This window comes from Saccopteryx bilineata, chromosome 2 (genome assembly GCF_036850765.1).
Source record: "Saccopteryx bilineata isolate mSacBil1 chromosome 2, mSacBil1_pri_phased_curated, whole genome shotgun sequence".
Classification (NCBI taxonomy): domain Eukaryota; kingdom Metazoa; phylum Chordata; class Mammalia; order Chiroptera; family Emballonuridae; genus Saccopteryx; species Saccopteryx bilineata.
In genome coordinates, this window is record NC_089491.1 from 261409075 (window position 1) to 261435333 (window position 26259).

Genomic DNA, 26259 nt, shown 5'->3' on the forward strand with positions numbered 1-26259 from the left:
TTTCACATGCAGTTAACTCACCAAACCCCACAATGATCCCACAAGGAAAAAATCCTAGCATCTTCTTTTTCCAGATGAGGACTGAGGCTCAGAGAGGCAAAGTCACTTGCCCACAGTCACACAGCAACGATGTGGTGGAGATGGGATGGAACACTAGATAGTCCAGCTCTGTCCTGCTTCACTGCCCGGGAGAGAAAGTCAGGGCACAGAGGCTGCAGGGGGGCTGCACGGACCCACATCCCCCTTCCCGGTAGTGACCCAGGGCACGCAACTCCCCCTCTGAGCCTCAGTTTTCTCATCTGTAAAATGGGGATGTGAGAATCCCCATTTTATAAAACAATGATGAGTAGAGTACCTAGGACAGATGAATACTCTTCATTTATTATTTTTATTCTACTGTGAAGGACATTTACTGTTCTCAAAAGCCAGGTCTCAGCAGACGGATGGAAGGCTGCCTCAGTCACCTCCTGAAGGCACAGGGGCCAGGGCAGGAGCCACCAGCTACACAGAGGAATGCCACACCTGTAACCACTTCAACTTTCAACCTTCTGGGGCCCAGTTTCCTTCAGAAACCCACCCCTGACATCCAGCAGAGTCCCGTCTTCCTCATAACCAGCTCAGGGTCTGCCACATAATTAATACAGGATAAACTGCTGTCGAATGAATGAGGGAGGGAGGGACTTTTAACCCTGCACCTAGGTCAGACGGCCTCCAGCAGATCCTCATAACCATGGGCTCCCTGAAGCCGGCGGGGTGCTTCTACCTCAGAACAGTGTGACAGTTCCCTAAAGGCAGAGCATCCAGGACTCCCGCCCCCCAGTGGCTCCAGGATCAGAGGCAACATCCCTGGGCCTTCACAGACTAATAATAGTACTAGTAATACCACAGGCATAGCTAACACATCCATTCATGAGCGGCACTATGTATTAACTCATTTAATGTGCATCGATCTCATGAGGCAGGCACTGTGATTACTCTCACTTGACAGAAGGAGAAACTAAGGCACAGCTGGATGTGCCCAGCTATCCCAGCCCAAGGTCACACAGCTGGAAAGTAGTGGAACTGGGATTTGAACCTAAGCAGTCTGGATCCAGATTCTCTGTAATAAGGGCTCTTGGGAATATCTAATTCTGCCACCAATTCTGCAGAATTCCTCATTCCACCCCAATCAGGACACACAGAGCTCCCTGATCGCAGGCACCATTTATTTATTGTCTAGCGCAGGGTTAGTCAACCTTTTCATACCTACCACCCACTTTTGTATCTCTGTTAGTAGTAAAACTTGCTAACTGCCCACCGGTTCCACAGTAATGGTGATTTATAAAGTAGGGAAGTAACTTTACTTTATAAAATTTATAAAGCAGAGTTACAGCAAGTTAAAGCATATAATAATAATTACTTACCAAGTACTTTATGTCGGATTTTCGCTAAGTTTGGCAGAATAAATCTTTATAAAACAACTTACTATAGTTAAATCCATCTTTTTATTTATACTTTGTTTGCTCCGCTACCGCCCACCATGAAAGCTGGAACGTCCACTAGTGGGCGGTAGGGACCAGAGTGACTACCACTGGTCTAGCACATGCCAAGTGTTTCACAGTCCTTTTTGCTAACGGTCACAAGAACCTTGTGTTCATTTTACAAAGATGCAAACTAACTGAGGCTGAGAGAGGTTATGACACTGGTTGAAGGTCACATGACTCATAGGGGCGGAGGTGGGATTTGAACCCAAGTCTGTCTCTTCCACAGCCTGCCTTTGGCCTCCCCATGTTCTCCCACTGCTACTGGCTACAGGTACCACAGCCTGAGGAATTGGAAACCATGCCCAGGCAAAAATCACCAACACAATCATCTCTCGCCTTCCCGTCTCACGACATGGGCACAAAGCACCTCTTTATCCAATAACAGCAGCTCTGCCAGAAAGGAGGCATTGTTCCCATTTTCCAGATGAGGGAACTGAGGCTAAGAGAGATGAACCACCTATTCCAGGCCATAATCTCAAACCAGGTCTTCCTACTCTGCCATGCTCTGATCTGCCGCACACCAATCATGAGCCACAATTCTCACCACCACCTCCAGATGGACCCTCCACCCCTGCATGGACCCACCCTGCCCCATCAGAAACATGATGTGGCAGGTTGTATTAGCTGCTCAGAAAATACATGCTCACTCCCTCTCTGCCTCTTTGGCATTGGGCTGGGTTATGTGACTTGCTTTGGCCGATAAAATGATGTCAGAAACGGCCCCTTTCCAGTTCCATGTGGAGGCAGGCGTTCAGTGGCACTGTGGGTTCCCACTGGGCTCCTAAGCATCGATGTCCACCACAGAAGGGCATGCCCTGGCTGGCTGCTGCCTGTCAGTCTGGCTATCAAGGTGAAGATAAACGGGCAGGCATGAACCCAACCCAGAACCTGGAGTCCCGCCTGCCAGCCAAGCCCAGCCACAATCAGCACAGCCATCTGCAGACCCACACCCACTGAATCAATGGTTGCTATTAAAGGCCACTGCAAATTGGGAGATGTTTGTTATACACTATTACCATGGAAAAACACGACTCATACAGGGACCACGTATTTCCAGAAGGGAGTATTGTGGACTTGTATATACATGGGCAAGTATCTTCCAAGGCACCGGCCCCAGCAGGTTGGATTAAAAACCAAGGGCCACAAAATGGGCTGCCTGGGGTAACTATCACCTTCCCTGCTTCCACGCCAGAGGCTATATCCCATGGCCACTGATAAGACCATCCACTGTTCTCTCTCTGAAACGTACAGTCTCCCTCCCTCCCTCTCCCTTTCTCTAAGCCTTGGTCAGAGTGTGAGAGGTACAACCACTCTGGAGGGAAACTGGGCAGGCTAAATCAACATTCTGAACAGGCTTTACCCCAACCTGGGATAGAGTTCCCACTCCTGAAATCTGTTCTCCCATCAACCGCAATGAGTGTGCAAAAACACAGACAGGGACGTTTCTTGCAGTACTGAGTGTCATAGCAAGAAAAGCAACTCAGTGGCAGCCAACAGCAGATCTGCTCAATAACTAGTAGCACCTTCATGCTTGGAATATTGTTCAGCTTTTTAAAAGAGTGGGGTAAGTCAACACATTCTGAAATGGGAAAGTGTCCAAATCTATTTTTAACTTACACGCCAAATTCATTGTTTTTTTATTTGATTTGAGAGAGACACAAAGAGAGAGAGATCTGTTGTTCCACTTATTTATGCACTCATTGGTTGCTTCGTGTAAGTACCCTGACCGGGGATCAAACCCACAACCTTGGTGTATCAGAACAGTGCTCCAACCAACTGATCTACCTAGCCGGGGCTGAAATTTATTGTTTTATGATTGTTGTTTAAAAGACTATGTCTACTTTTTTTCCCCATGACTATTTACTGAGGAAACAGCAGTGAAGACAGATAGAGTCCCCTGCCTTCTTGGAGTGTAGAGTCTAGAGGGGAAGGAGGCAACACCATCACCACCACAAGGACGAAGGATAACAGCGCACACGCACTGAGCACTGCCCATGTACCTCGCCCATCTCACGTACTCCTCACAGCAACCCTCAGAGGCAGTAACCCGAATTACTCCCATTTACTGACAAGGAGACTGGGGCTCAGAAAGGTTAAGTCACCTGCACAAAGTCACACAGCCAATAAGCGGTGCATCCAAGATCCAATTTCTTCTGTCTGGCTCCCGAGTGGACGCAAAAAATAATTTCGATAATTAGCAGAGTGTGACAAGGGCTGGGGTGGGGAACTTGTTTTTCACTTAATACAACATCATTTGGCCATCTTTGAAGTGTTTGGCATGTTATGTATTAATTTCACAGTGTGCATGTGTTATCACTTCCAACTCATGCAAACATCCAAAATTCACACTCTGGGGACATTTTACATGTCATTTTCATAATACTAGATAGATAGATGATAGATAAGATATAGACAGATCAATCTTGTGTCTATGTATCACATCTGACTCAGTCATGTAAACACCCAAAGATCATACTTTGGAAATGTACTTCATATTCTTAATAACCATAGAATATTTCAAAGGTCGTTTAACTGAGCAATTAACAGAGACAGCCTGATAATGACTTCCCAGAGGTCTGGTGTAATCATCTGCGTACTGTCTCACCTTGCCTCCCCCTCCCTTCTTCCCATCCAACTGACCAGGGTCCTGAGGAGTGCACTCCTGAGGACAGGGGCTCTGTGCAATTGCCTGGTAAGATCAACCCAGCACTGATCACCCTGATGGAGAAAGAGTATGTGCGTGTGTCTGTCGCTGGTGCACCGTCTGTTAGCTTCCCTCTGAGTGGCAGGAGTTTGAGCAGTGGCAGTGGGCAGGTGGACCCCTGGTCGCCTCAGTTTCACAAGCTGCAAAATCAAAGGTCCCAAAACCGAGGCATCACCTGCGTTTGTTGTGAAGAATTTTAAAAAGAACCAAGGGCAATAAATAAGTAAAATTTTAAAAAGAGCTTAGACCAGGTCCTGGCCAGTTAACTGAGTTGAGAGCATCGTCCCGAGATACCACGGTTGTGGGTTTGATCCCTGGTCAGAGTACATATGGGAAGGGACCAATGGATACATAAATAAGTGAAAACAATCAATGAATGCTTCTCTTTCTCTCTCTCTCTCTCTCCCTCTCTCTCTCTCTCTCTCTCTCCTCTTTTCTCTGTGTCTCTAAAATCAATCAATTAAAATAAAAATATATAAATAAATAAAGAGCTCAGGCCAGAGCCTGGCATGCGCAAAGCGTTTGGTGAAAAGCGGCTTTGCGCTGCGTTACATGTGTCACCTACACGCTCTCCAATCTGCCCATTCTACAGAAGAAACTGAGGCTCCTAGATGGAAGCGCCTTGTCTGGGGACACACTCCTATAATCTGGATGGATGAGTGTGGGAAGGGCTGTGACTTCCTGGACAAGGATCTTGTTGCCCTCCTCTCTATCCCAAACCAGCTAACGCTTTCCTGGCTGGGTATTTTGGGAAGGGCAGGATGTGTAAAGAGAATTTTCGTTGCCAATGGTCTAACTTCTATTCATTCAATGCACCCTGCATTCTGGGTATACCAGTTATCACGTAATTTTCCTTTCTGCCTGGAGTGTTCACTTTCCCTTCCTTGCCCACCTTAAAGACTCAGCTCAAGTGATACTCCCCTTGAGTCACCTCCAAAACACACACACACACACACACACACACACACAGAGTTGGGAGAGGCACCACCTGCCTGAAATACATTCTGATGATAATCTATAATAATAATCACACCCACCACTTGGTGAGCACAGATCGGAGCGGACACTGTGCCTGGCGTTTCCATGTACTGGCTCACTAAGCTCAGAGAACAAGCCTTTGAGGGAAGGGGATAACCTATCATGAGCCATTTTACAGATGAGCAAGCTGAGTCTCAAACCAAGTCCCATGCCCAAGACCACAGCCAGGAAGGGGCAAGGCCAGAGTTTGGCCCCAAATCTCCTTGGCTGGCTCCCCTCTGCCCAGCCCTGCTGTCTTCTGGAAGCCTCCCTGGGTTTATCCCTGCTGCTCCTGGACGCAACCTCATTGCCTTTTGTGGCTTCTCTACTCAACCTCACTGACTCCAGATATTCACAAGTTGCAAATTGGGAGTGCAAACCCTTCTTAGTCACTGCTGGCTGGCAGAGACCTCCCACATCACTGAGCCCTGAATCTGTGAACTGGAGTGAGCCCCACCCCCTTACACAAGACTCAGGTGAGGGTTAAAATGTGAGGTCCCTGAGGACTTGGCTATAACCATCCCAGGGGAGGTTTGCTGAAGGAATAAAATACTGACACTCACAATAATTAAGCCATCTCCCCTGGGGAGTTTCTTTCTCCAGATAAAAGGCAACGCCTCCAAGAGCTGTTCAACTGAGTAGCTCTCTAAACTTAACAGGGACCCAGGTCTCCATCTGAGTCCAGCCCACCACCCCTCACCTGGATTTTTCTAGCAGTCTCCGTACTGGCCTCTCGGCTTCCTTGCAAACTCTGTCCCATTCAGGCTCCCACAAGACCAGGGCAAGTTTCCCCAAACACAAATCTGACCCCAGCCTCCTCCTGCGGAGAAACTTCAACAATACCCACCCCACTGCCCTGGAACAAAGTCCAAACCCCTGCAAATGGCTGACCTGGCCTCCAGGCAGCACCGCCTGCCAACACCCCATGCTCCCTCCTACCACCAGGCTGTTCCGTTTCTCTTCCCCGCCCATAACTTCTTTCCATTGCTAGCTCTCCAAGAAACCAACCCCCCTGACCTCTTCCCTTCCGGTGCCAGAAGGCATGAGCCCCTCCTCCTATTATCACAACTCTCTTCTAGACAACTGGCTCTTTTCACAAAGGTTTCACCCCTCCCTTAAGGATGGGACTGTCTGTATCTTGAAATAGTTGTTGGATGTATGTATGTATGCATGCAATAATGAATGAATGAATGAATGAATGAATGAATGAACGAACGAACAAATGAACACTTAAAATATTGTTCAGGGGCTCTTTTTCTGAGTTGGCCAGAGATGTATTCAGGTGATGCCGACAGGGGAGAGATGCTCAGGGCAGTCAGTGGGCTGCTCCGCTCTCCAGCCAAGGTCAGCCCTGAATAAAAGTCAGCTCCCAGGACCTCCAAGGGGAATGAGGCCCCTTCAGCCTCAGAATCTGGGGTGAGGGTTGCACCCCAACATCAAGAGCCAGCACAGCTGCCTCGCCGGACTGTAAGGCAAGCTGATTGCTCTATAGCTAGCATGTGAGGCCAGGAGGTCAAAGGCTATAATGCCCTGGGCCATAGTACCATTTTTATACTGCCTGCCACATAGTAGATGCCACACACACACACACACACACACACACACACGCGCGCACTTACACGGGGTAACTAAATGAGCCAGCTCACGTGCCCAGATGAAACATGTGCCCAGACAGTGTACAGAAACCCAGTACTTCTCTCAGGTAATTGCACCCTTGTCAAGCATGTAAATCCTTTAACAAGGATTCCCCCTAAAACCACCAAGCCTAGGGCTAGTGTCTGCACAGCTCCCTGGGGAACTGTCCCAGGGCTGAGATGCCCCTGTCGGGGTGAATGCATGTTTGTCCAGGGGCCTCCATAGATTAGCAAGGGAAAAGCTGGGGCCAGGGAGAAGCCTTGTCCAAATGTCCTGGTTACTCATTAGCTAAACCCCAGAGCTTGTCTGTAAGGCAGGGGGCGGTCAGAGGAGCAATTAACCCCTTGGAAGAAAGAACAAGTTAAACATCTCTCTAACCTACAGTTTTAAAAGGCAGCAAGTTGGGTTCCTGGAGCCCTCCTTCAGATACTGACTACAGAACTGCGATTTTCAACCACCGTGTTGCAAAAAAAATTTAAAACATGCAATACATGCCTGACTATTTAGTCAGGGGTATTGACCTCTTTTCCCCTAGACTGAAATTTTTAAAATGACAACAGCCAGCACAATAGTTACCCGGTGTGAATGGATCAAAAGTATACACTTTTTTGGTCAGATCAGCAAAATATATTATTTTTTGGTGAGCCGCAGAATTTTGGTCATTAGTTTACATGCGCTGTGAGACGGAAAAGGTTGAAAATCGCGGCTGTAGAGGAAGCCCAGGGGATGGGCTGTGGGAAAGGAGGGGCCACAAATGAGGGCCCCCTACAATTTGTAGAGCCCCTACCTGCTTCATACCTATCGTACCTACCAACCTTGCCAGCCAAAGAAGAGGGAGAGTTGTGATCCTCACCCTTACCCCATTTTGCCAAGAGGGGAGAACTGGGCTCAGAGAAGTTAAGTGTTTTGCCCAAGGTCACAAAGAAGCTGCAAAAAAAAAAAAAAAAAAAAAAGCTTTTTCTTTGTGCAACAGGTACAGCCCTTTTCTTTCCAAAAGGTAATGGCTGCTCCCGGCTAGAGAAAGTTCAGTCCTGCGGCAGGAAGCCCTGGCCACCTGGGTGGCTCGCGGAGGTCACACGTTCTGCTACGGGACACAGAGCAGGGTTTTAGGGCGCGGCGACCCGGCTCCGGGGCTAGTCCGTGTCAGGAGGGTGTGGAAGGGTCAGGCTTGGGTGGGGGTCAATGCGCCGCTTCCCTTCCCACGCGCCCCGCCTGTAGCCCCTGGCGGCGCCACCAGCGGGGTGGGGACAACCAAGCCCGCCTGGGAGTCGGGGAGACTGAGCTCTAAAACCAACGGGGTGCGTCTGCCCTGGGAAGGCGTATGGAGCGGAGCGCAGGCCAGGCGCGGAGGGCGCGTCCGGGGCCCGGCGTTCCGGGGCCCGGCGCGCAGTTCTCTCCACCGCGCCCGCTGCCCGCAGAATCCCTTTGCCTCGGGCTCCGCTTAGCTTGGCACCCAGCTCCCCAGTGTCCACCTCTGGGGCCTCCAACTCGCACCGACTTCTAGATCCTAGCAGCTCCAGGTTGGGTACCCCGGATCTCCAGCGATTCCCCCAGCTTCCCACCCCCGATTTCCTCCTGGAAATCGTGGAGGGATGAAAGGGATACTACCTTCCAGTCTCCAATCACCGTCCACCGTCACCCCCAGGCTGGAACCGAGTGGGACCCCAGGCCGCCGGCACCCGATCCCCTCCTTGGATCTTCAGCCGGGTGGCGGGGAGTTTTCCAGAGATATCCATTCCCAAATCCCGGGAGACATCCCTCGGCTCCCAAATCGGGATTTCCCCCTCCCCGCAGACCCGGAGCCTGGAGAGATCCACTGGGTCCCCGCCTTTTCCCCGGCCAACTTTGCCAACTTTTCTCCCGGGGCCTCGGCCGAGCAGAAACTTAGTGGCCACCGCCGGCCACCGCCTCCCCAGCCTCCTCGAGGGCCGGGGACAGGGGGCATATGGCCGGCCCCCACCCCCGCGGCCACCGCGCAACCTACCCTGGAGACGCCGTCACAGCCGGCCCGCGCCGCGCCGCCACCTGCCCGCAGCCCGCAGCACCTGCCCTCGCCTCGGCAGCCCCGCGCAGCCTAGCCTGCTGGGGGCGGGGCCTCCAACGGGGACGCGCCCCCGTCGCCGTGGGAACCGCGGTTGGCGGCGCCTGCGCGGAGGGCCTCGGGGCGGGGCGTGACTGGTCGGACCCGCGCTCACCCGGGGCGCAGGGTCCAGAGAACCGGCCCTCGGATCAGAGGCCGCGAGTCTTCTCCGTATGCTCCTTCCGGAAAACTCCCCAGGCCCAAGAGCCTTGAACTTGCCGTGCCCGACTTGGAATATTGTTTAGTGTCCCCCCCGCGTTCCCCGAGCAACCCGCATACCCCGGCCCGGGTCCCCTGCAACAGGTCCGCCGCCGGGTCTGCGCCCCCAGAAAGCTAATGCAGCCAGGGACCTCCAGAGGCGCTGGGTAAAGGCTCACCCATTGAACCACTGGGGCTGCGGGCGCCGGCTGGGGAGCGAGCGAGCAAGCGGGGTCTGCGCGGTGCGCTGGCGTCCCCTCGCGGCGAGCAGGGGGACTGCACGCAGAGCCGGGGGCTGAGGGGTGAGGCGTGTAGACTTTTGGCTTGTTGAGAGAATGAATGCGAGGAAGTCCCTCTTGAACGGAAAATGCCTGTTTTGCTATCCTTTACTCATTTCATTCCGGAGATCTTTATGTTTGGGGACACAGCATGGTCACTGCCTGATCGTGGCTGTGGTGGAGTTTATAGACATTGTAAACAATAACGGCACAGATAAATTTAATTGCATTTGTGACATGTTCCTAGAGAAACATACTGGAGCATGAAAAAATTAAGGACCAAAAGTCATATGTGCATTTATTATAAATCAGACCTCAATGAAGTTGCGGAGGGGGGAGATACACACCATATCCATAGTTTCATTTAATCTGCACAGCAATCCTTTTGAAGTTACAATCACCATGGCCCTGGCCAGGTAGCTCAGTTGGTTAGAACGTTGTCCTGATAGGCCAAGGTTACGGGTTCCATCCCCAGTCAGGACACATATAAAGACTCAACCAATGAATTCACAACTAAGGGGAACAACAGGCTGATGTTTGTCTCTCTCCCTTTCTCTTGCCCTTCCTCTCTAAAATCAATAATTTTCTTAATTATGAAGTTACAATTACCCTTTCAACAAGGAGCAGCCTGAGTCTCCCTAACAGACTGGCTGGAAACAGTGAGCTTGTGGATCATGATGTCTTATGTCAGGACATTGTCCTGTATCATCTGGATGTCCTGAGCACAGTGATCAATAGGACCCAACTCAGTGGCTTTTAAATACGACTTCCACTCCCAGGGAGAAGTCTTTATGGCAGGAGACAGAGAATGGCTGGGTTGAAAGTTAGAATCCCTCAACACCCCCACCCTTTAAGCCGGGCTCTCACACGACCTGAGTACTTGTTCAAGCAAAAGCAAGTCATTGTTTATTGTCTGCTGCCCTCTCTAGAGCTCCTGGATTCCCAGTGCCCCGCACAGAGCTTGACACATAGTAAATGCTCACTAATACTGACCTCAGAATATATCAGGTTAAACACATGCATGAACAACAGCTGGTAGAGTACCATCTGCTACCTCTCCTTTCTAACCTTATGGGAACTTCCGGTCTTTCCTGGGCAAATATCTTTTGACCAGAATGTGTGGGCTGAGTGTTCTGTTTAACTGCATGTTCCATGTCTCTCAGCTCCACATCCAAGTTAGTCTTTCACCTCGGCATCTCCTCTCTATCCCAGAATTTAAGCATAGGGGAGAAGGCAGCCTCTCTCCTTCATGCCCTGCAGAAACCACAAACCCAGAAGTGTCCCCAGCCCTGACCAGCCCCTTCCCCGCAACCTTACTCCCCAAAAGATGCCCAGGCCATGTCAACTCTTCCACCCCTTTCAAGCTTTGAGGGATGCCAAACTACAACTCCCAGAGTCCTCCTGGCCACAGAAGAGATAGAGCTTCCTGGCTCATTCCCATCTTAGCTGATTGCTGCATTCCCATGTCCTCCTTCCCAGGTGTGAGGCTACCAGCCAACACACACCCAGAGATTATACACTGACCAAAGAGGTGTCAGATTGTACGTTGTTGGAGAGCCAACACCCACCCTTATTCCCAGCTCTGGCTTTATTCTTCCTAAAGATACAGGACAATGCCAACAGGGACTTTCCCAGAATCCCTTCTCTGCCATCTTTTACCCCCTCCTCCAGGAAGTCTGTTCTGACTTGGCTGCCTGTCCTCAGACTCTCTGGCAGCTCTGTCCAATAGCACTCTGTGCAATAATGGAGAGGTTTCATATCTGCACTCTGCATTAACCACAGAGGACAGCATGCAATGCGGCCAATGAAACTGAGGAACTGAATTTTAAATTTCATTTCATTTTAATTAATTTAAATCTAAATAGCCCTATGTGGCTATGTTTACCATACTGAACAGTACAGCTCTAGAACCCACACACTCCTTGGAAAGACCATATTCCTGTATTTTGGTCAGTACATATCCATTTTGTTTCTCCCATCATTTACCTGCCTCTTGATAATGAGAGCCAGTATAATTTTGGAAAAATTTTCCCTCAACACCGGACCTTTGCCCATGTCAGGCCCTGTGTCTGGAGCACTTCACCTTCCACCTGCCCATCACCTGTCACAACCACATATCCTTCAGGACTTAGTTTTAATATCAGCTCCTCTGAGAAGCCATCCCTCCCATCCCTGATCACCATGCGCAGCCTCTGAATCTTCCAAAGCACAGACAACATTGTCATATAATTGCCCAATCACTTCTCTGTCTCCCTTTCTAGACTGTGAGCAACTTGGGAGTAGAGACTAGCACAGACCTGAAACCACTGACATTCAATAAATATTCATGGAATTCAACATTGAATAAATGTTTTTCTTTTTCTTTTTTTTTTTTTCTTTTTCTTTTTTTGTCAGAGAGAGGGACAGACAGGAAGGGAGAGAGATGAGAAGCATCCATTTTTTGTTGCAGCACCTTAGTTGTTCATTAATTGCTTTCTCATATGTGCCTTGACTGGGGGCTACAGCAGACCAAGTGACCCCTTGCTTAAGCCAGCGACTTTGGGTCCAAGCTGGTGAGCCTTGCTCAAACCAGATAAGCCCACGTTCAAGCTGGCAACCTCGGGGTTTTGAACCTGGGTCCTCTGCATCCCAGTCCGATGCTCCATCCACTGCACCACCGCCAGGTCAGGCTGATTAAATGTTTTCTCATAATACAACCCAGCGCCTGGTTCACAGGAATGATACTAATGAAAGCTGTCATTTATTGAGCCTAGTACTCTGCCTGTGATGTCTCATTAAATGCCACAACAATCCTGTTAATAGATGCTCTATTATTACCTCCCTTTTACAGATGAGGGATCTGAACTCAGAGAGGTTAAGTAAAATGCTCAGAGTCACACAGCTAGTATCTTTGTCTGGCTTCCCCCAGAAAACAGAGCCTGAGGCAAAACTTCTATGCTGATGCTTTCCTGGGGATGTAATTGGGTCCAACAAAAATGAAGGGAAAGGGACCACAAGGCAGGGAAGGAGGAAAAGCAAATACAAGATATGCCTTACTGAGTTGGCCACATCTCAATGATATCCGGGAACCCTGTCACTCCGGGGGTCTCTGCAGAAGCCACAAGAAACACTGCAGGGATGAAGGGCAAGAACTTCATCTGCTAGCACTTCCCGTTCCCTAAGGGATATTCATCACAGTTGGGCCCAACTGCTCCTTGCTTCTGGGCTGTGTGACCTGAGCCTGCGGGCAGCCACAAGGTAGGCAGTTTCTTCACCGGAGTCTGCAAGTGGAGGCACCAGAGGTCCTCCCCTTCCTCACCCAGGGTCCCGTCAGAGCGGCCTGGACGACAGCTGGGGCTGTTGGGAGGCTGAGCCACAACACAGGCCGTGTCACCGCCGGCTGAGCTGGCCACGCGGCTGCAGCAGCCGACCCGGTCCGCTGCAGTGGGAGGCACGCGGGGGTTGCCTAGCACCCTGTGCAGCTCGGGTGTCCGGGAAGGATACACGTGCGAAGGTGCACCAGTCAAGCCTGATACAGCTAGTAAACATCAGAACTGGGATTCAGATCCGGTTCAAACTTAACTCCAAAGCCCCTGAACAAATACTGACTGAAGGGGGAAATGTATAAATGAATGACTGAACCAAGAAGGGAAACCCTGGCGTGTCCTCATTTTAGAGGTGAGAAACGAAGACCCAGAGAGGCACAGATGCCCTCGCCAAGGTCACACTGATTAACTGGCAGCACTGGAACTTGCGCCTCTGACTCAGGCTTCTCTGGCCCCTCCTGATCCTGACAGCACCAACTGGTATGTGCTCACTGGTCACACCAGCGTTTATAGCTATAGTGGCACCTCTCGTTCTCACCTGCCCAGCACCCATCCTCTGCTAACAGCACCTCAGTCCCCTCACCTTCACTCTATATAGTTCCAGGGAAGTGAATCTCCTGACACCCCTACCCTGTCACTCAATCTCCAGCCCTCAACCCCCAAACCTAGTGTGGAGGACCTAAGTCTGGCCAATCAGAACATCCCATTTCCCTGGCCACAGTGATTGGCTCATGGGTGGACATGTGATCTAATTTTATCCAGTGAGAATTTATCACAATATTTCTGCAACTATGTGCAGAGGAGGGTTGTTTTTTTTTTCTCCCCTTCTGGGGTTGCTAAGCCTCAGAAGTTCAGCCTGGAATCACCAGAAGCCAACACTGTGGTAGAGGATGTGCCTGAGAATGCCACAAACCCAGAAGAAAACAGCTGAGAGAGAGAGAGAGAGAGAGAGAGAGAGAGGTCCTGAAGACATCACTTGTGCACCTGTGCCTAATGCGGTACCATGAAATTTTCAGTTATGTAACCCAACACATTTCTCATGTCACTTGAGCCAGTTGGAGTTGCACTTCCATCATGGATAGCAAAAGACAAGATGAGCACCCACTCTGTGCCAAGTCTTACGCTGGAGGCTGGGATAAAGATTTGGTTCAGATCCAGTGCCCATAACTTTCTGGTCATTCACAGCCTGCAGGGACAATCCTCAGGACCCGGGGAAATATGTAACTCTGTTCCTAGGAGAATTACCAATGCAGGAAGGTAGAGAGCACAGCGGCAAGGAGGTCAACACCTGGGGTTTAACTGTAGAGCGTAATCCCTATTCACACCTTCTCCTACCCAGGAAACACCGCACCCTCACCCCACTGGGACCTCCCTCTTTGCCCAGCCCGCCCAGCAGCCCAGAGTGCAGGACTGTTGACTTAAGGAACTTGGAAGAAAAATACACACACACACACACAGCTTATCACCCACATGGGCTTTGTTCACCAACCTGGGTGTTTCTTCAAAGGGAAGGAGACATCTTACAAGGTCACAGACTTATGTCTAACGTTGGAGCCTGGGCAGAAGAGGCTGCAACCTGAAGTCGGGTGAATCTGGAAGGAAGAGTGTTCTGAGGTGAGGAGGGGAGAGGGAGGAAAGTAGTAACCAGGGGCCATAATGGGCTTCAGGGGTCCATGAACCCCTGCAATTACAACACTCTTGTGTGTCTGTGTATGCGCACGCATGTGCCCCTGCATGGGGAAGTGCATCCATAGTTTTAAATCGTATTTTCAAAGAAATCCATCACCTCCAAAGGTGAAGTCCCATTCGGGGCAAGACACAGCCATCTTTTTGTAGATGGGTGTCTTCATCTGTTCAGGCTGCTCTTCACAAAGTACCACAGTCAGGGCGGCTTAGAAACAGCAGAAATTTATTTCTCATAGTTCTGGAGACCGGGCAGTAAGTCCAAGATCAGATGTAGGCAGATTTGGGGTCTGGAGAGAGTCCGCATCCTGGTGCGTAACAGCTGTCGTCTTGCTGTGTCCTCACTTGGAGGAAGGGGCAGAGAGCTCTCTGAGGTCTTCTTTATAAGGTACTGATCCCATTAATAAGGGCTCCACTCTCAGGACCTCATCACCTCCCAAAGATCCCACCTCCTAACACCATTACCTTGCCCATCTTCAGACCTCAGCCTGGACGTCACCTGGCACCCCCTCCCCCCGCCCCAGCTGGATCAGGTGCCCAACTCTGCACTCGCCCCAAACATTGCCCTGGGCTTGCTCTTGGTGAAGAGCTGGGCCTTTACACACCTGTTTATCAATGGGTTGATGAAATGCACAGGCGAAGTTCACTTAGGCTACATCACACTCAGATACCGGCCCCTCTCCTAGCACCTGCTGCCCCCACAGCATCCCCATCTCAGTAATGGCAGCTCTCCTGTCTCAGGTGCTGAGGTCAAAAGCCCCGGAGGCATCGTTGCCTCCTCATGGTCTCTCACACCCAAGCCCACTCCTTCAGCAATTCCAGTGGCTTGGCCTATGACCTTCAGCAAAGACTCAGAACCCATCTACTCCTGCCCCCATGCTCCCTCTCTGCCCCTCCATCCCATCCAGCACTGTTACCTGCTTCTCCCTTGCCTTCACCTTCCACCTACTCTTCATCCAACAGCAAGAGTGATCTTCTTAAATCACAGGACAAACATTATACGGAGTGAAATAAGTAAATCAGAAAAAAAACTAAGAACTATATGAATCCATACATAGAAGGGACATAAAAATGAGACTCAGAGACATGAACAAGAATGTGATGGCAACAGGGGTGGGGGGTGGGGGGAGGGGGGATGGGGTGAAGAAGGAGAGAGGGGTTGGGGGAGGGGAGGGACACAAAGAAAACCAGATAGAAGGTGACAGAAGACAATTTAACTTTGGGGGAGGGGTATACAGCACAATCAAATGTCAAAATAATCTAGAGATGTTTTCTCTCAACATATGTACCCTGATTTATCAATGTCACTGCATTAAATTTAATAAATAAATTTAAAAAAAATCACAGGACAGGTCATGCCATACCCCATCTCACTCAGACCATCCGCAGATTCACCATCTCACTCAGAAGTTGAAAGCCAAAGATCTTCGTTGCCTACCAAGCATCACAGCCTACAAAGTCCACCATTCATCCCCTTCCTTATTCCTCTCAGTTACCTGGGCCTTTGCTTCTTCAAACACACCAAGCACACACTCACCGTAGGGCCTTTGCACCTGCTCCTCCCTCTGCCTGGAATATTCTTTCCCCATATACCCACAAAGCTGCCTCCCTCAGCTCTTGCTCAAAATTCACCTTCTTTAAGGCTTTCCACAACCACCCCCCAATCACTCCTCATGCCCAACCCGTTTCATATTCCTCTGGCACTTACTAACATCCGGCATCTTATTTATTGACTTCTTTTCTTATTGTCTTCCTCACAGAAGTATAAGCTCCATGAGGACAGTAATTTTCTCTTTTCTTCTCAATGCTAAATCCCAGCACCTAGAACAGTTCCTGGAATGTAGTAGATACTCAATAAACATTTGTTGAATGGATGGATGGATGGATGGATGGTGGAATGAATGAATGGACGGATGGATGGATGGACTGTATTTGTTCTGTTGGTCTTTCTTGCCCACAAAACACTAAGCTCCTTGAGGGGAGAGACTTATTATGTTCTGTTCACACTGTATCTGTCAGGGTCAGATATAAGTGCCCAGATATAAGAGCTGGGCACATATAAGTTGAATAAATAATGACCCCCTTCAGTTGACCAGTGAGGACATGGAAGCCAGGATGAGAAAGGGACTTGGCTGTGGGGACATGCCAAGGCACTAGCAGCCATCTGGGAACTCCCAAGCCCCAGTTCCCCTGCTCTGGCTGACAATAGCTCCCCGCAGCTGTCCATGCTCCCTGGTAGCAGCAGTGGGAGGGGTGACCCCCTGCGCAGCCCCAGGAAACCACTGGGATACTTGACTTTTAACCTAACCTTAATACTCCGGGGCTTAGGGCCCAGAGTCGGGAGCCCGATTTCCTGAGTTTAAGACCCTGGTCCACCACTCACTTTGGCAGGTGTATAATTACCCTTCCTTTTCTCATCTGTAAAATGGGAACAATGATAACAGGACTTCCCATCCAGCAGCCATGAGGCTTACAGGAAACAAGTTACTCCAAGTCTTTAGCAGAGGGTTGGGCGAGTACTCGCATATTGCTGACCACCATTAATAGTTAATGCTGAGCTGCAGGAGAAATCATTCAGTCCCTTGCAAGCTTTTCTTAGCTGGATTCCAGCTAATTGGAGCCTGGCCGGATGTGGTTTTGGGTTATAATGCCTCATTTAGCTTTCTGGGCACCTAGACAGTCAGCGTGATTTTCCCAGGTGACATTGAGCACATTATCTGGAGAACAAAACTCCTTTCAAGGTCAGAAACGCCTGGAGAGCCACTGGGGCGGCCAGAGAGAGGCTAAATCACGGGCCTCGGTCGGCACTGGGCTCCCCAGCTTCCTGGCTGGAATTACACCCCTTGGGTTCCTGCCAAGCCCCGGAGAGGCTGATTTTGGTGGAGGAAGGACAAAAATCCATCTTCTCTCATTCAAAGGGCCACATCTCACTTGCTGGATAGCTGCCATGAGGTTATTCTAATCCTGGGAATGAAAAGTCTATGCAACGTCACCCCGACCTACCTGTGAAGACTTATCTCTCCCTCCCCCAACACCACACATGCAGTTTCATCCCCTCTGACCTTCACAACAACCCCCACCAGCACTCTCCACAGAGGTGAGGTGGTGTGCCCAAGGTCACAGCCCTGGGAAGGGAGGATATGGTCGGCCTCTTTCTACAACATCACCCTGCTCGGTGATTGAACCCAACGCCACCTGCCCCTTGGGGATTTCTAATCTGCTTTCACAGACAGAGAAACTGAGGCCCAGAGGACTGGGGTAACTTGCCCTGGTCACGCAGCTGGGGAATGGCGGAGTGACTGGCCGGCCACCAAGCCCAGGATTCCTTCCATGTTTAAAGCGCTGGCCAGGCTAGTGTCCCAAAGTGAAACCAAGGTTGAGAAGGGCTGGCCCTGGGACATCTGCATCGGTGCCCTTGGCTTGGCTGGCAGCTCAGCTGCTTCTGACCTTGGGTGCCCTTGGGTAGATGCCCTCTGGGCTTGCTTCTGGTCATCAATGACAGCATGGCCTTCCTGCCTCCTCTATTATAGTGTAGCTAAGACATTAAATTGACTCACTTTTTCTTTAAAAAATAATTTGTTTTAACTTACTGATTGATTTTAGAGAGAGATGAGGAGGGGGGAGAGAGGAAAAAAAACACGTTGATTTCCTGTTCCCCTAAATTCTGCATTCATTGGTTAACCCTTGTACGTGTCCTGACCAGGGATCAAACCTGCAACCTTGGCGTTTGAGAACGACACCCTAATCAACTGAGCTACTGGGCCAAGGTGGCTCACTTTCTCATTAAAATAAATTTTAATTGTAAACGAACAACCAGAATCACACCAAAAAATAAAACACAACCACCACAACAAACACAAGGAAAATCCAGCTGCACCCCAGGCTCTCACTTGGCTCTGGTGCCTGTTCAAGGCTTCCTGTCCCTTTAAGGGAGAGAGGGACAATGGCCGGAGAGGTGTTGACCTATCTGCTTCAACAGACTTTGTCTTTGACGTGTAGAAAGGGACTGAAGGATAATTGAGAACTAAATAATTCTGGCATTTTATGATTGAGTGACATATAAAGCTGGGTCCAGGTGCCCCCTGAGGGTCTCCCCCAAGGACCACCTGAGTCACCATGGCATCCACATTCTACATCCGGAACACTCGAGAGCTGTTATTCTGTGGTCCACCTGAGTCACCATGGCATCCACATTCTACATCCGGAACACTCGAGAGCTGTTATTCTGTGGAGGCCCTTGCAGGGCTAGGTTATGTCATACATTCTTTGTTGCTGTGTGTTGGAAGGGGCTTGGTGTGTGAGTGTGGAAGGAAGGGTGTTGTGCCCACCCCTCTGGGGAGGGCTTGAGGGGGCCCTGAGGGGGTAGTCATGGGTGTTTGCCAGTTAGTGGTTGCGGTGGGGTCTCGCCTTCCCTTTGGAGGAGCCCCACTCCACAGCCCCAGTTCCGCCTGTCCTCACGGTTCATTCTCAGTTCTCCATCCATTGCTGGGGTGCTTCCCTTCCTTCTCTACCTTCTGCGGCACTCCCCGTCTCTCTAGGAGCAAGCCACAGGGACAGAAACTTGAGGAAGAGGAGATGATGGCATATGGCTGGGGGAGGAAGGAGTGTTTCTTTCTATAAACCTGGGGGGTAAGAGTATTGGCTTCTCTTTCATGTTTCCCCCTGATTTATCAGGGGGCTTTGGGCAAGTCGCATAACTTCTCTGGGTCTCCATTTGGTTTTCCTCTGTTAATCCCAATTAGTATGAGGAAGCAAAATAATAGGTATGTATAACAGTACTGCAAAGAATCACCATCACCATCATGACCACCACCATCACCATCATCACTACCATCACCATCACCATCACAATCATGACCATCACCACCACCATCACCACCACAATCATGACCACCACCATCATCACCATCATCACCACCACCACCACCATGACCACCACAATCATCATCACCATCCATTATTACTACCACCATCACCACCACGACTACAATCATGACCACCATGATCATCATCACCATGCATCATCACCACCACCATCACCATCATGACCACCACGATCATCATCACCATCCATCATCACCACCACCATCATCACCATCATGACCACCACCATCATCACCATCAACACCATCACCATCACCACCACCACCACCATCATCACCATCCATCACCACCACCATCACCACCACCACCACAATCATGATCACCACCATCATCACCATCACCACCATCACCACCACCACTACAATCATGCCCACCACCATCACCACCATCACTATCGCCACCATCACCACCACCACCACTACTGTCATTTATTGAGGACCTACTGTGTGCACAGCACTTCACAAAGCACCTTCTACATCTTCTCTCAATCCTTTCAACAACCAGGCCAAATACACAGTCTTGCCTCGGATGACAGCTAAGAGCTAGGGAGAGAAAAAGAGGGGAGACTGGAGACTAAGGCCCAGTGAAACTGAGGAAGGAGGTGGGAGAGGAGAATGGCTACGAGCATGGGTATAACTGTGGACAGAACTGGGTTCAAGTACTGGTGTCTTCTTACATCTGAGCTGTAAGACTCTGGGCAAGTCCCATTGCTTCTCCAAGATCATCTAGAACAGTGCCCATCCCACAGCAGGTGGATGGTGCATGGTAATGATTAGGGTCATCACCTCGGGACTCTCAAGAGGGACTGCCACTGAGTCACCAGGCCTGGGTAGGGATTCCTACCCAGCCTGCCCCTCTGTGTCCTTGGGTCGAGTCAACCATACCTCTCTGAGCCTCAGTGACCTCCTTCATAAAAAAGGACATAGCCCCCACCCTTGTGGATGGCTGGGTAGCCCGGCAGACACACAGGCCAAGAGTGGGCTCTCTGGCCACCAACAAAGATGAGCTCACTCTAGTCCTCTGGGCTTGTGGCCAAGGAGTCATTAAGCAAATGAGTTGTGTGTGATGTATGTTAATTACCTGGCGTATGATGGTGTGTGGACTGCGGTGGCTGTTATTAATGGAAACCACCACTCCCTCAACCACACTGGCTTCCTGGGTCAGTCTAGGTCAATCTGATGGCCGCTCTGGACCTCAACTTTCCCATCAGAAAAGTGGGAAGAGGTCGAGACTGAGAGTCTAGGTTTGGGCATGGGGGTCCACAGTTACCTTCGGCACTGAGGGAAAGCGTGTGGCATGGTGTGGCCACCCCAGAGAGGGACTTGGGATTTCTCACTCAGCAGACAGAGACATGCCATCTGAGACAGCAAGGACTTTCCAAAGTGTACCCCCAAGGAAGTTCTTGCATAAGTCCTCCCACATGGCTAATCCTGGCAGAGCTGCTTGGTAGAGGGAACAGAAGCCCCGAGTTGCAGTGGTCAATTGTGGAGGGTACCATGGAATGCCACGCGGCAGCTATGAGTGGCGGTGTGGCAGATGTGGTCAGGGCCATGGTCATTAGCCTCCCTGACCATGTCACTGCACATCAGGGACTTACACCCGCAAGCACTGCGCTTTGCTGCCTGTGGATTTTTTATTCCTGTTAAATTAAAGCCTATTTGCCCCACACATTGCTGTGGCCCACTGTGGGGGACAGCCCTCAACAGTGGTCAGCAGCCGTTGGTATGTAAAGACCGCAGCTCCCTCAGCTCTTGGGAAGGATAACTCCGAGGTGCTGGTTGTACTCCAGCTCTTAAAGCTCTAGGTACCCCAGCGACAGCCGGCTTCACACTCTTACCTGGCTGCCTTCTCCTCCCTTCTCCCTTCCTCCTCCTCCCAAGTAAACTATGTGCACCCAAACCCCTGTCTCAGCATCTCTCTCTGGGGAACTCAAATCAAGACAAAAGGAACATGTGTGCACACAGCCACATGGATCGACCCTAAACAACATTACGCTTAGTGCTCAAAGTAGTGCAAGGCAGAACGCAATGTAGGAAATAATATCATTCACTTCAATGAAAAAATGCTGGCATAAATGATTCATGTCAATTTTGCAAAAATACCTCCAAACACAAAGATATACACATTAAATAATTAAGATAGTCACTGACTGGCAGGAGTTCATAGGCAGGGTGGTTGCTAGAAACACCACATCTCTGCGTGACTTAGAAAAGGAGCCCCCTCTGGGTAGAAGCAGACAGTGCAAGGCTTGGTGGGCAGAGAGAATTAATGAATACATGGATGAACAAATGAATGAACTTCAGATGGAACTGAGAGGGGCCTTGCATGGAGCACTGGTGATGATGTGCAATGCAGGCCGGGTCTATTCAAAGGTCTAAGCACTAACATTTATTCTGAGATTTGGAGGTTCTACTTCCAGAACTTGTTAGGGCAAACCCCTTCTCCACACCAGTTGTTAGCATCTCCCATTGCACCGAGGCCGGAGGGGGCTGATGACCAGGGGTATGAACACAGGACGGATCCCCAGTTTAGGGAGGAAGCGCCTTTGAAGCTGCTATTTCTCTCCTTGCCCCAGCAGTCTCCAGCTCATTGTTCACCGACCCCCAGGCCATTGACACTCCATGATGGTGGGCAGCACGTGGGCAGCTCTGGGACTCTCCCTGACCTGTATCTCGGCCTTCAGCCTTATCTCCCCTGCCTGGTTCCAGACCCCCACCTTCTCCTTTGGCGTCCTCACCTACTGCCCCTGGCTTCAGGGTGACAGCTGGAACCAGAGCTGCGGGACCTTCAGGTCCCTAGACGATATTCCTGACTTTGCCTGGAAGGTGAGTCCTCAGTTCATCAATTCACTGGACCATGTGAGCAAATGGAGGCACGTTCTGCACCACCACCCCACCCCCAACCCGAGCCTCCAACTCTGCAGGTGTGGGGTGGGGTCTGACTGTTTGCATTTTAGCAAACACCCGGGATGAGTCTAAAAGCAGCTGTCAACCCGTAGAGCACCTTTGTACAAATTAGGTGCGCCTTCTTCAGGACGCTATACTGCCATCTGCTGGAGAATTACTAAAATCAACATGCAAATCTAGGGTGGTCCCCGTGTGTCTCAGAGTTGTGCAGTGTACAATGTGCACACACCTACCTGGCCACCCCCTAAGCTCTGCCAGATCGGAAAACTGCAGCTAAGGTGGTGGGGTCTCTGTTACAATGGGGACGATTACACAGCCTTCCAAACTGATCATTATTAAGGTGCCTCCCTTGTGATCGCACCATTTTTCAGGTAGTCCGTATAGGTAGGGTATGGTGGTTGTAGATCTAACTCCTGGCTCTACTACTTAAGTAGCCACGGGCCCTGAGGGAAATGACTCTACCTCCTTGGACCTCAGTTTGTTTCCATGTAAAACGGGGACAAGAATAGCATAGAACTCATGGGGTTTCCAGGACTCAGGAGCTGGTCAGTAAGCGAGGGAGTGTCCTCCTGTTCCCGCCCCAGTCAACACATTCTCTCCTCTCTCCCTGGCAGGTCTCCGCTGTGCTTCTCCTTGGAGGCTGGCTCCTGTTGGCCTTTAATGCCATTCTCCTCCTGGCCTGGGCCCTGGCCCCCACAGCGCTGTGCCCGAGGAAGGGCAGTGGCCAAAGAGTAGGGGCAGAGGTGGCTGCAGGTAACTCTAGTTACACAAGGAGCACTCCAGACATGCTTGTGGAATGAATGGATGATGAATGAAAGAAAAAACATGGGGGCAGAGTGGGTCAGGCCTCCTGGGTCAAATCTCAGAGATAAACCCTAGGACCGTAGACTATTCCTGGCTCTTCAGCAAGCCACAAACGGGGGAAGGAATGATACCCTTAACACCACCCTTTCTGGCCCTTCACTAAACCCAGTCCTATGAGTCTGTCCCCTTTACCTCTCTCATCTGTCCACTTCGCATCATCCCTACCTGGACCAGCACACAGCGTCGAGGGCGAGGCTGACATCTAGACTGTGCTCCCCTCACTAAGCTGTGGAGCTGCAGGGCTGCACCTGCCCTGAAGGGTTGCTTTTCTCTAATTCACACCCAGTCTTCTGATGATTTAGCCCAGGCCTTGATGGCAATCATCACCCAATTCATTCTCCATCTCTCACCTGGATGAGAACCACCGCCACCTCACAGGCTTCCTACGGCCACCTTAGCCCCCTGGGATCTGTTTGCCACGCACTAGCCAAATGGGTCCAGTTAAAACTGAAATCAGCTCCTACCACCCAAACAGGTTTAACCACCCTCCGCTGACTTCCTGTCACACTCAGCATAATCCAAACTCCCTATGTTGGCCTGTGGGGCTCCACCTACCCAAGCCACCATGTCCTCCATTCTCTCAGCAACCTCGTCTCTTACCCTCTGCCCGGCTCCACGTGCTCCCCCACCCTGGTTTGCTTTCGGCGTTCACATACACCAAGCCCGTTCCCTCTGCCTGGAGTTCTGTTCTCAGGTCTCCTGTCTCTCAATTCCCCACTTCATTAAGGGCTCTGCTCGAGTACCACTGCCTCAGTGAGGTCCTCCATGGCCTCGAGGTGAGGGAGCTCCCCTCCCCTTACATTCTCCTTCTTCTGATCCTTTTTATTTTACACAGCACTCACTACCTGAAATCTGTTCCCTGCTTATTGTCCATCTCTCTCCACTAGACCATCAGCTTCATTAGGTCCTGATGTCACCAGCACTTACCACAGTGCTTTGCACATAATAGATGCTCACTAAATATCTGCTGTTGACTCAATGGATGGAGGTACAATCCCTGTCCTTCCCTATCCTAAGCTTGCACAGTGGCTAGAGTGGGGACGGGGTACACGAGGCATTTACAACTCAATGGACATTTGGCACAATAGGGATAGGCACAGGGTGCAAGGGAAAATTCCAGGAGGGTGGAGGATGTTAAGGGAGGCTTTCCAGAGGCACCACTGAGCTGAATCTAGAAGGACAAATGAGAGTTAGCCAAATGTAGACAGGCATTTCAGGTAATGTGAACATCAGGGGCAAAGGCTGGAGATGAGAGCAAAGTGTGTGCAGGGAACAGCAACAGACCTGGGTGGCTGGAGTGCAGGAATGGGGGCTGAGGGTTCATCTGGTTCTCCTGCACGGGGCGTGGCTAAGGCGAGCAGGTGTCTGGTCCATTCCTTAGTACCATCAGTGCCCACCACAGCACCGTGAACAGCTTTAATGGATGAATGGGTGGGTGGGTGAGTGTGTGGCTGTACTGAGAGGTGGACGAGGGATATATTAGTGAAGGGATGAATAAGGAAAATGGGTAGACTGGAAAACAGTTGGATAAATGGAAGGTGGTGATGGGGGGATGAGGGGATGGAGGGGTGGAGGGATGGACAGGAGGAAAGAAGGAAGGGTGGGTGAGGGGACAGGTAGGTTAAGTGAGCAGATTTACATATAGATGGATGAGTGAATGGCTAAGCAGAAGATGGATGGAGACAATGAGTGGATTAGAATATAGTTAAATGGAGGGATGAGTAGACGGATAAATGGGTGCAAGGGTAGTTGAATGATGGGTGGATAAAAGGAAAGATGAGTCATTACGATATTAACTTTGCTTAGTTACAGACAGTTATCAGACTTATTGTGATCACATGTAAGGTAGATACATGTCAAATCACTTTGTTGTACACCTGAAACGAATATAACATTGAATGCCAACTACACTTTAATAGAGAAAAAATTTAAGACTGAAGCTGGGAAGTGAATAAATGGATGGATGGATGAGTGAGCGAGCAGGTCCAGGATGGAAGGCCAGCCCAGAGCCCTGACCGGCACACTGGCTTTCCTTCCCACCGTCTCCAGCCGCCACCACCGCTGTGGGCCTGCTGGTCTTCCCTGTCAGCCTGGCCTCCCCATTCGCCAGGGAAGTCTGCGGAGCCTCCTCCGTGTACCGCAGTGGGCAGTGCCAGCTGGGCTGGGGCTACGTGACTGCCATCCTCAACGCAGTCCTGGCCAGCCTCCTGCCCATGATCAGGTGGACCCGCATGACCAAAGTGCAGGGCAAGACCGTCTTCTTCTCCAGTGACACTGACAAAATCATTCTTATGCCAGAAATGAGCAAATAAAGTTTTCCCAGGAGGAACAAAAACAGCTCCTGTTATAGCTATATGAAATCATCACATACCCAGGTTCAAATGCCACCTCTGCTCCTTCACTGTGACCCCAGGCAAGCCACTTCCCCTCTATGGACTTCAGTGTATTCTTCTATAAAATGGGAGAGGGGGTGAAATATTGCCTACCTTACCTGGTTAAGATGGGAACACAGGAAAACTGAGGTCACAACCAGGATCATCCCCATCTGGGGACCCCTCTTGTGCATGGACCTTGGGAACATGGTACACTCTGCAAAATGGCCTCAGTGATTTCCCTACCTGTACACATACCCTTTTTCAATATCACTTTTTCAGTCTCCCATCAAGTAGTGGAATCTATTTCCTCATCTTCTGAATCAGAGCTTAACCGGGTGACTTACTCTGACCAAGAGAATATGGTAGAAACAATTACGCCAATTCCAAGTCTATGTCTCAGGAGGTTTCCATGATGCAAATGGCCATCCTGGCCATGTAAACAAGACTAAGTCAGCCTGCTGGAGGACAAGAGACCCCTGGCCATCGCCCCCGCTGCCCAGCCAGCAGCCAGCCAAGTCTCAGAGCCAAGTTGCCCAGCTGGCTATCAGCGGTCACAGACACATGAAGTCCAGCCAAGACCAGAAGAACCTCCCAGCTGAACCCAGCCTATATTGTTGACCCACAGGATCACAAGCTAAATAAACATCTATTTTAAGCCACTAGATTTTGGGTGGTTAGTTATGCGTCATCATCCTTGTTCCTTGAACATTCTGGGGAAAGAGCAGGCAGCTGTTGTGAGATTCTGTCCCCACATGGGTGTATCACGGCAGTGGGACTGGAAGGACAGTCTTCAGAGAAAAAACATTT

General features: G+C 50.4%; 2 protein-coding genes across 18 annotated transcripts in view; one reads left to right on the forward strand and one right to left on the reverse strand.

The window, feature by feature from the left end:
* The window catches only part of KIAA1671 (KIAA1671 ortholog), a 178258-nt gene extending 169314 nt beyond the window's left edge, over window positions 1-8944 (reverse strand). For 6 of the 15 annotated variants that reach the window (XM_066260289.1, XM_066260286.1, XM_066260290.1 and 3 more), the window contains exon 1: window positions 5945-6077. The gene's annotated coding sequence lies outside the window, so the exon portion shown is untranslated. Of the gene's footprint in view, window positions 1-5944; window positions 6078-8487; window positions 8737-8863 lie in introns of those variants that run through there. The other 9 variants (XM_066260296.1, XM_066260295.1, XM_066260292.1 and 6 more) reach the window with 7 other exon arrangements.
* A 5277-nt stretch (window positions 8945-14221) lies between these two features.
* Window positions 14222-26103, forward strand: LHFPL7 (LHFPL tetraspan subfamily member 7). 3 transcript variants are annotated; one of them, XM_066255044.1, is made up of 4 exons: window positions 14222-14354; window positions 21883-22132; window positions 22828-22966; window positions 25127-26103. In XM_066255044.1, the coding sequence occupies exons 2-4, from the start codon at window positions 21929-21931 to the stop codon at window positions 25387-25389; spliced, it is 606 nt and encodes a 201-aa protein (XP_066111141.1). In that variant the 5' UTR covers window positions 14222-14354; window positions 21883-21928; the 3' UTR covers window positions 25390-26103. The 3 variants fall into 3 exon arrangements, with proteins under 3 accessions (XP_066111141.1, XP_066111142.1, XP_066111143.1); XM_066255045.1 differs by having other exon boundaries at window positions 14251-14354; window positions 21886-22132; XM_066255046.1 differs by having other exon boundaries at window positions 14251-14354; window positions 21915-22132.
* The last annotated feature ends 156 nt before the right edge of the window (window positions 26104-26259 follow it).

Bases quoted from the DNA above. Each gene is read 5' to 3' on its own strand.
- LHFPL7 (XM_066255044.1), top strand. From the start codon at position 21,929: ATGATGGTGGGCAGCACGTGGGCAGCTCTGGGACTCTCCCTGACCTGT. The intron at 22,133-22,827 runs GTGAGTCCTCAG...TCTCCCTGGCAG, and splicing joins TTCCTGACTTTGCCTGGAAG to GTCTCCGCTGTGCTTCTCCT. The intron at 22,967-25,126 runs GTAACTCTAGTT...CACCGTCTCCAG, and splicing joins AGGGGCAGAGGTGGCTGCAG to CCGCCACCACCGCTGTGGGC.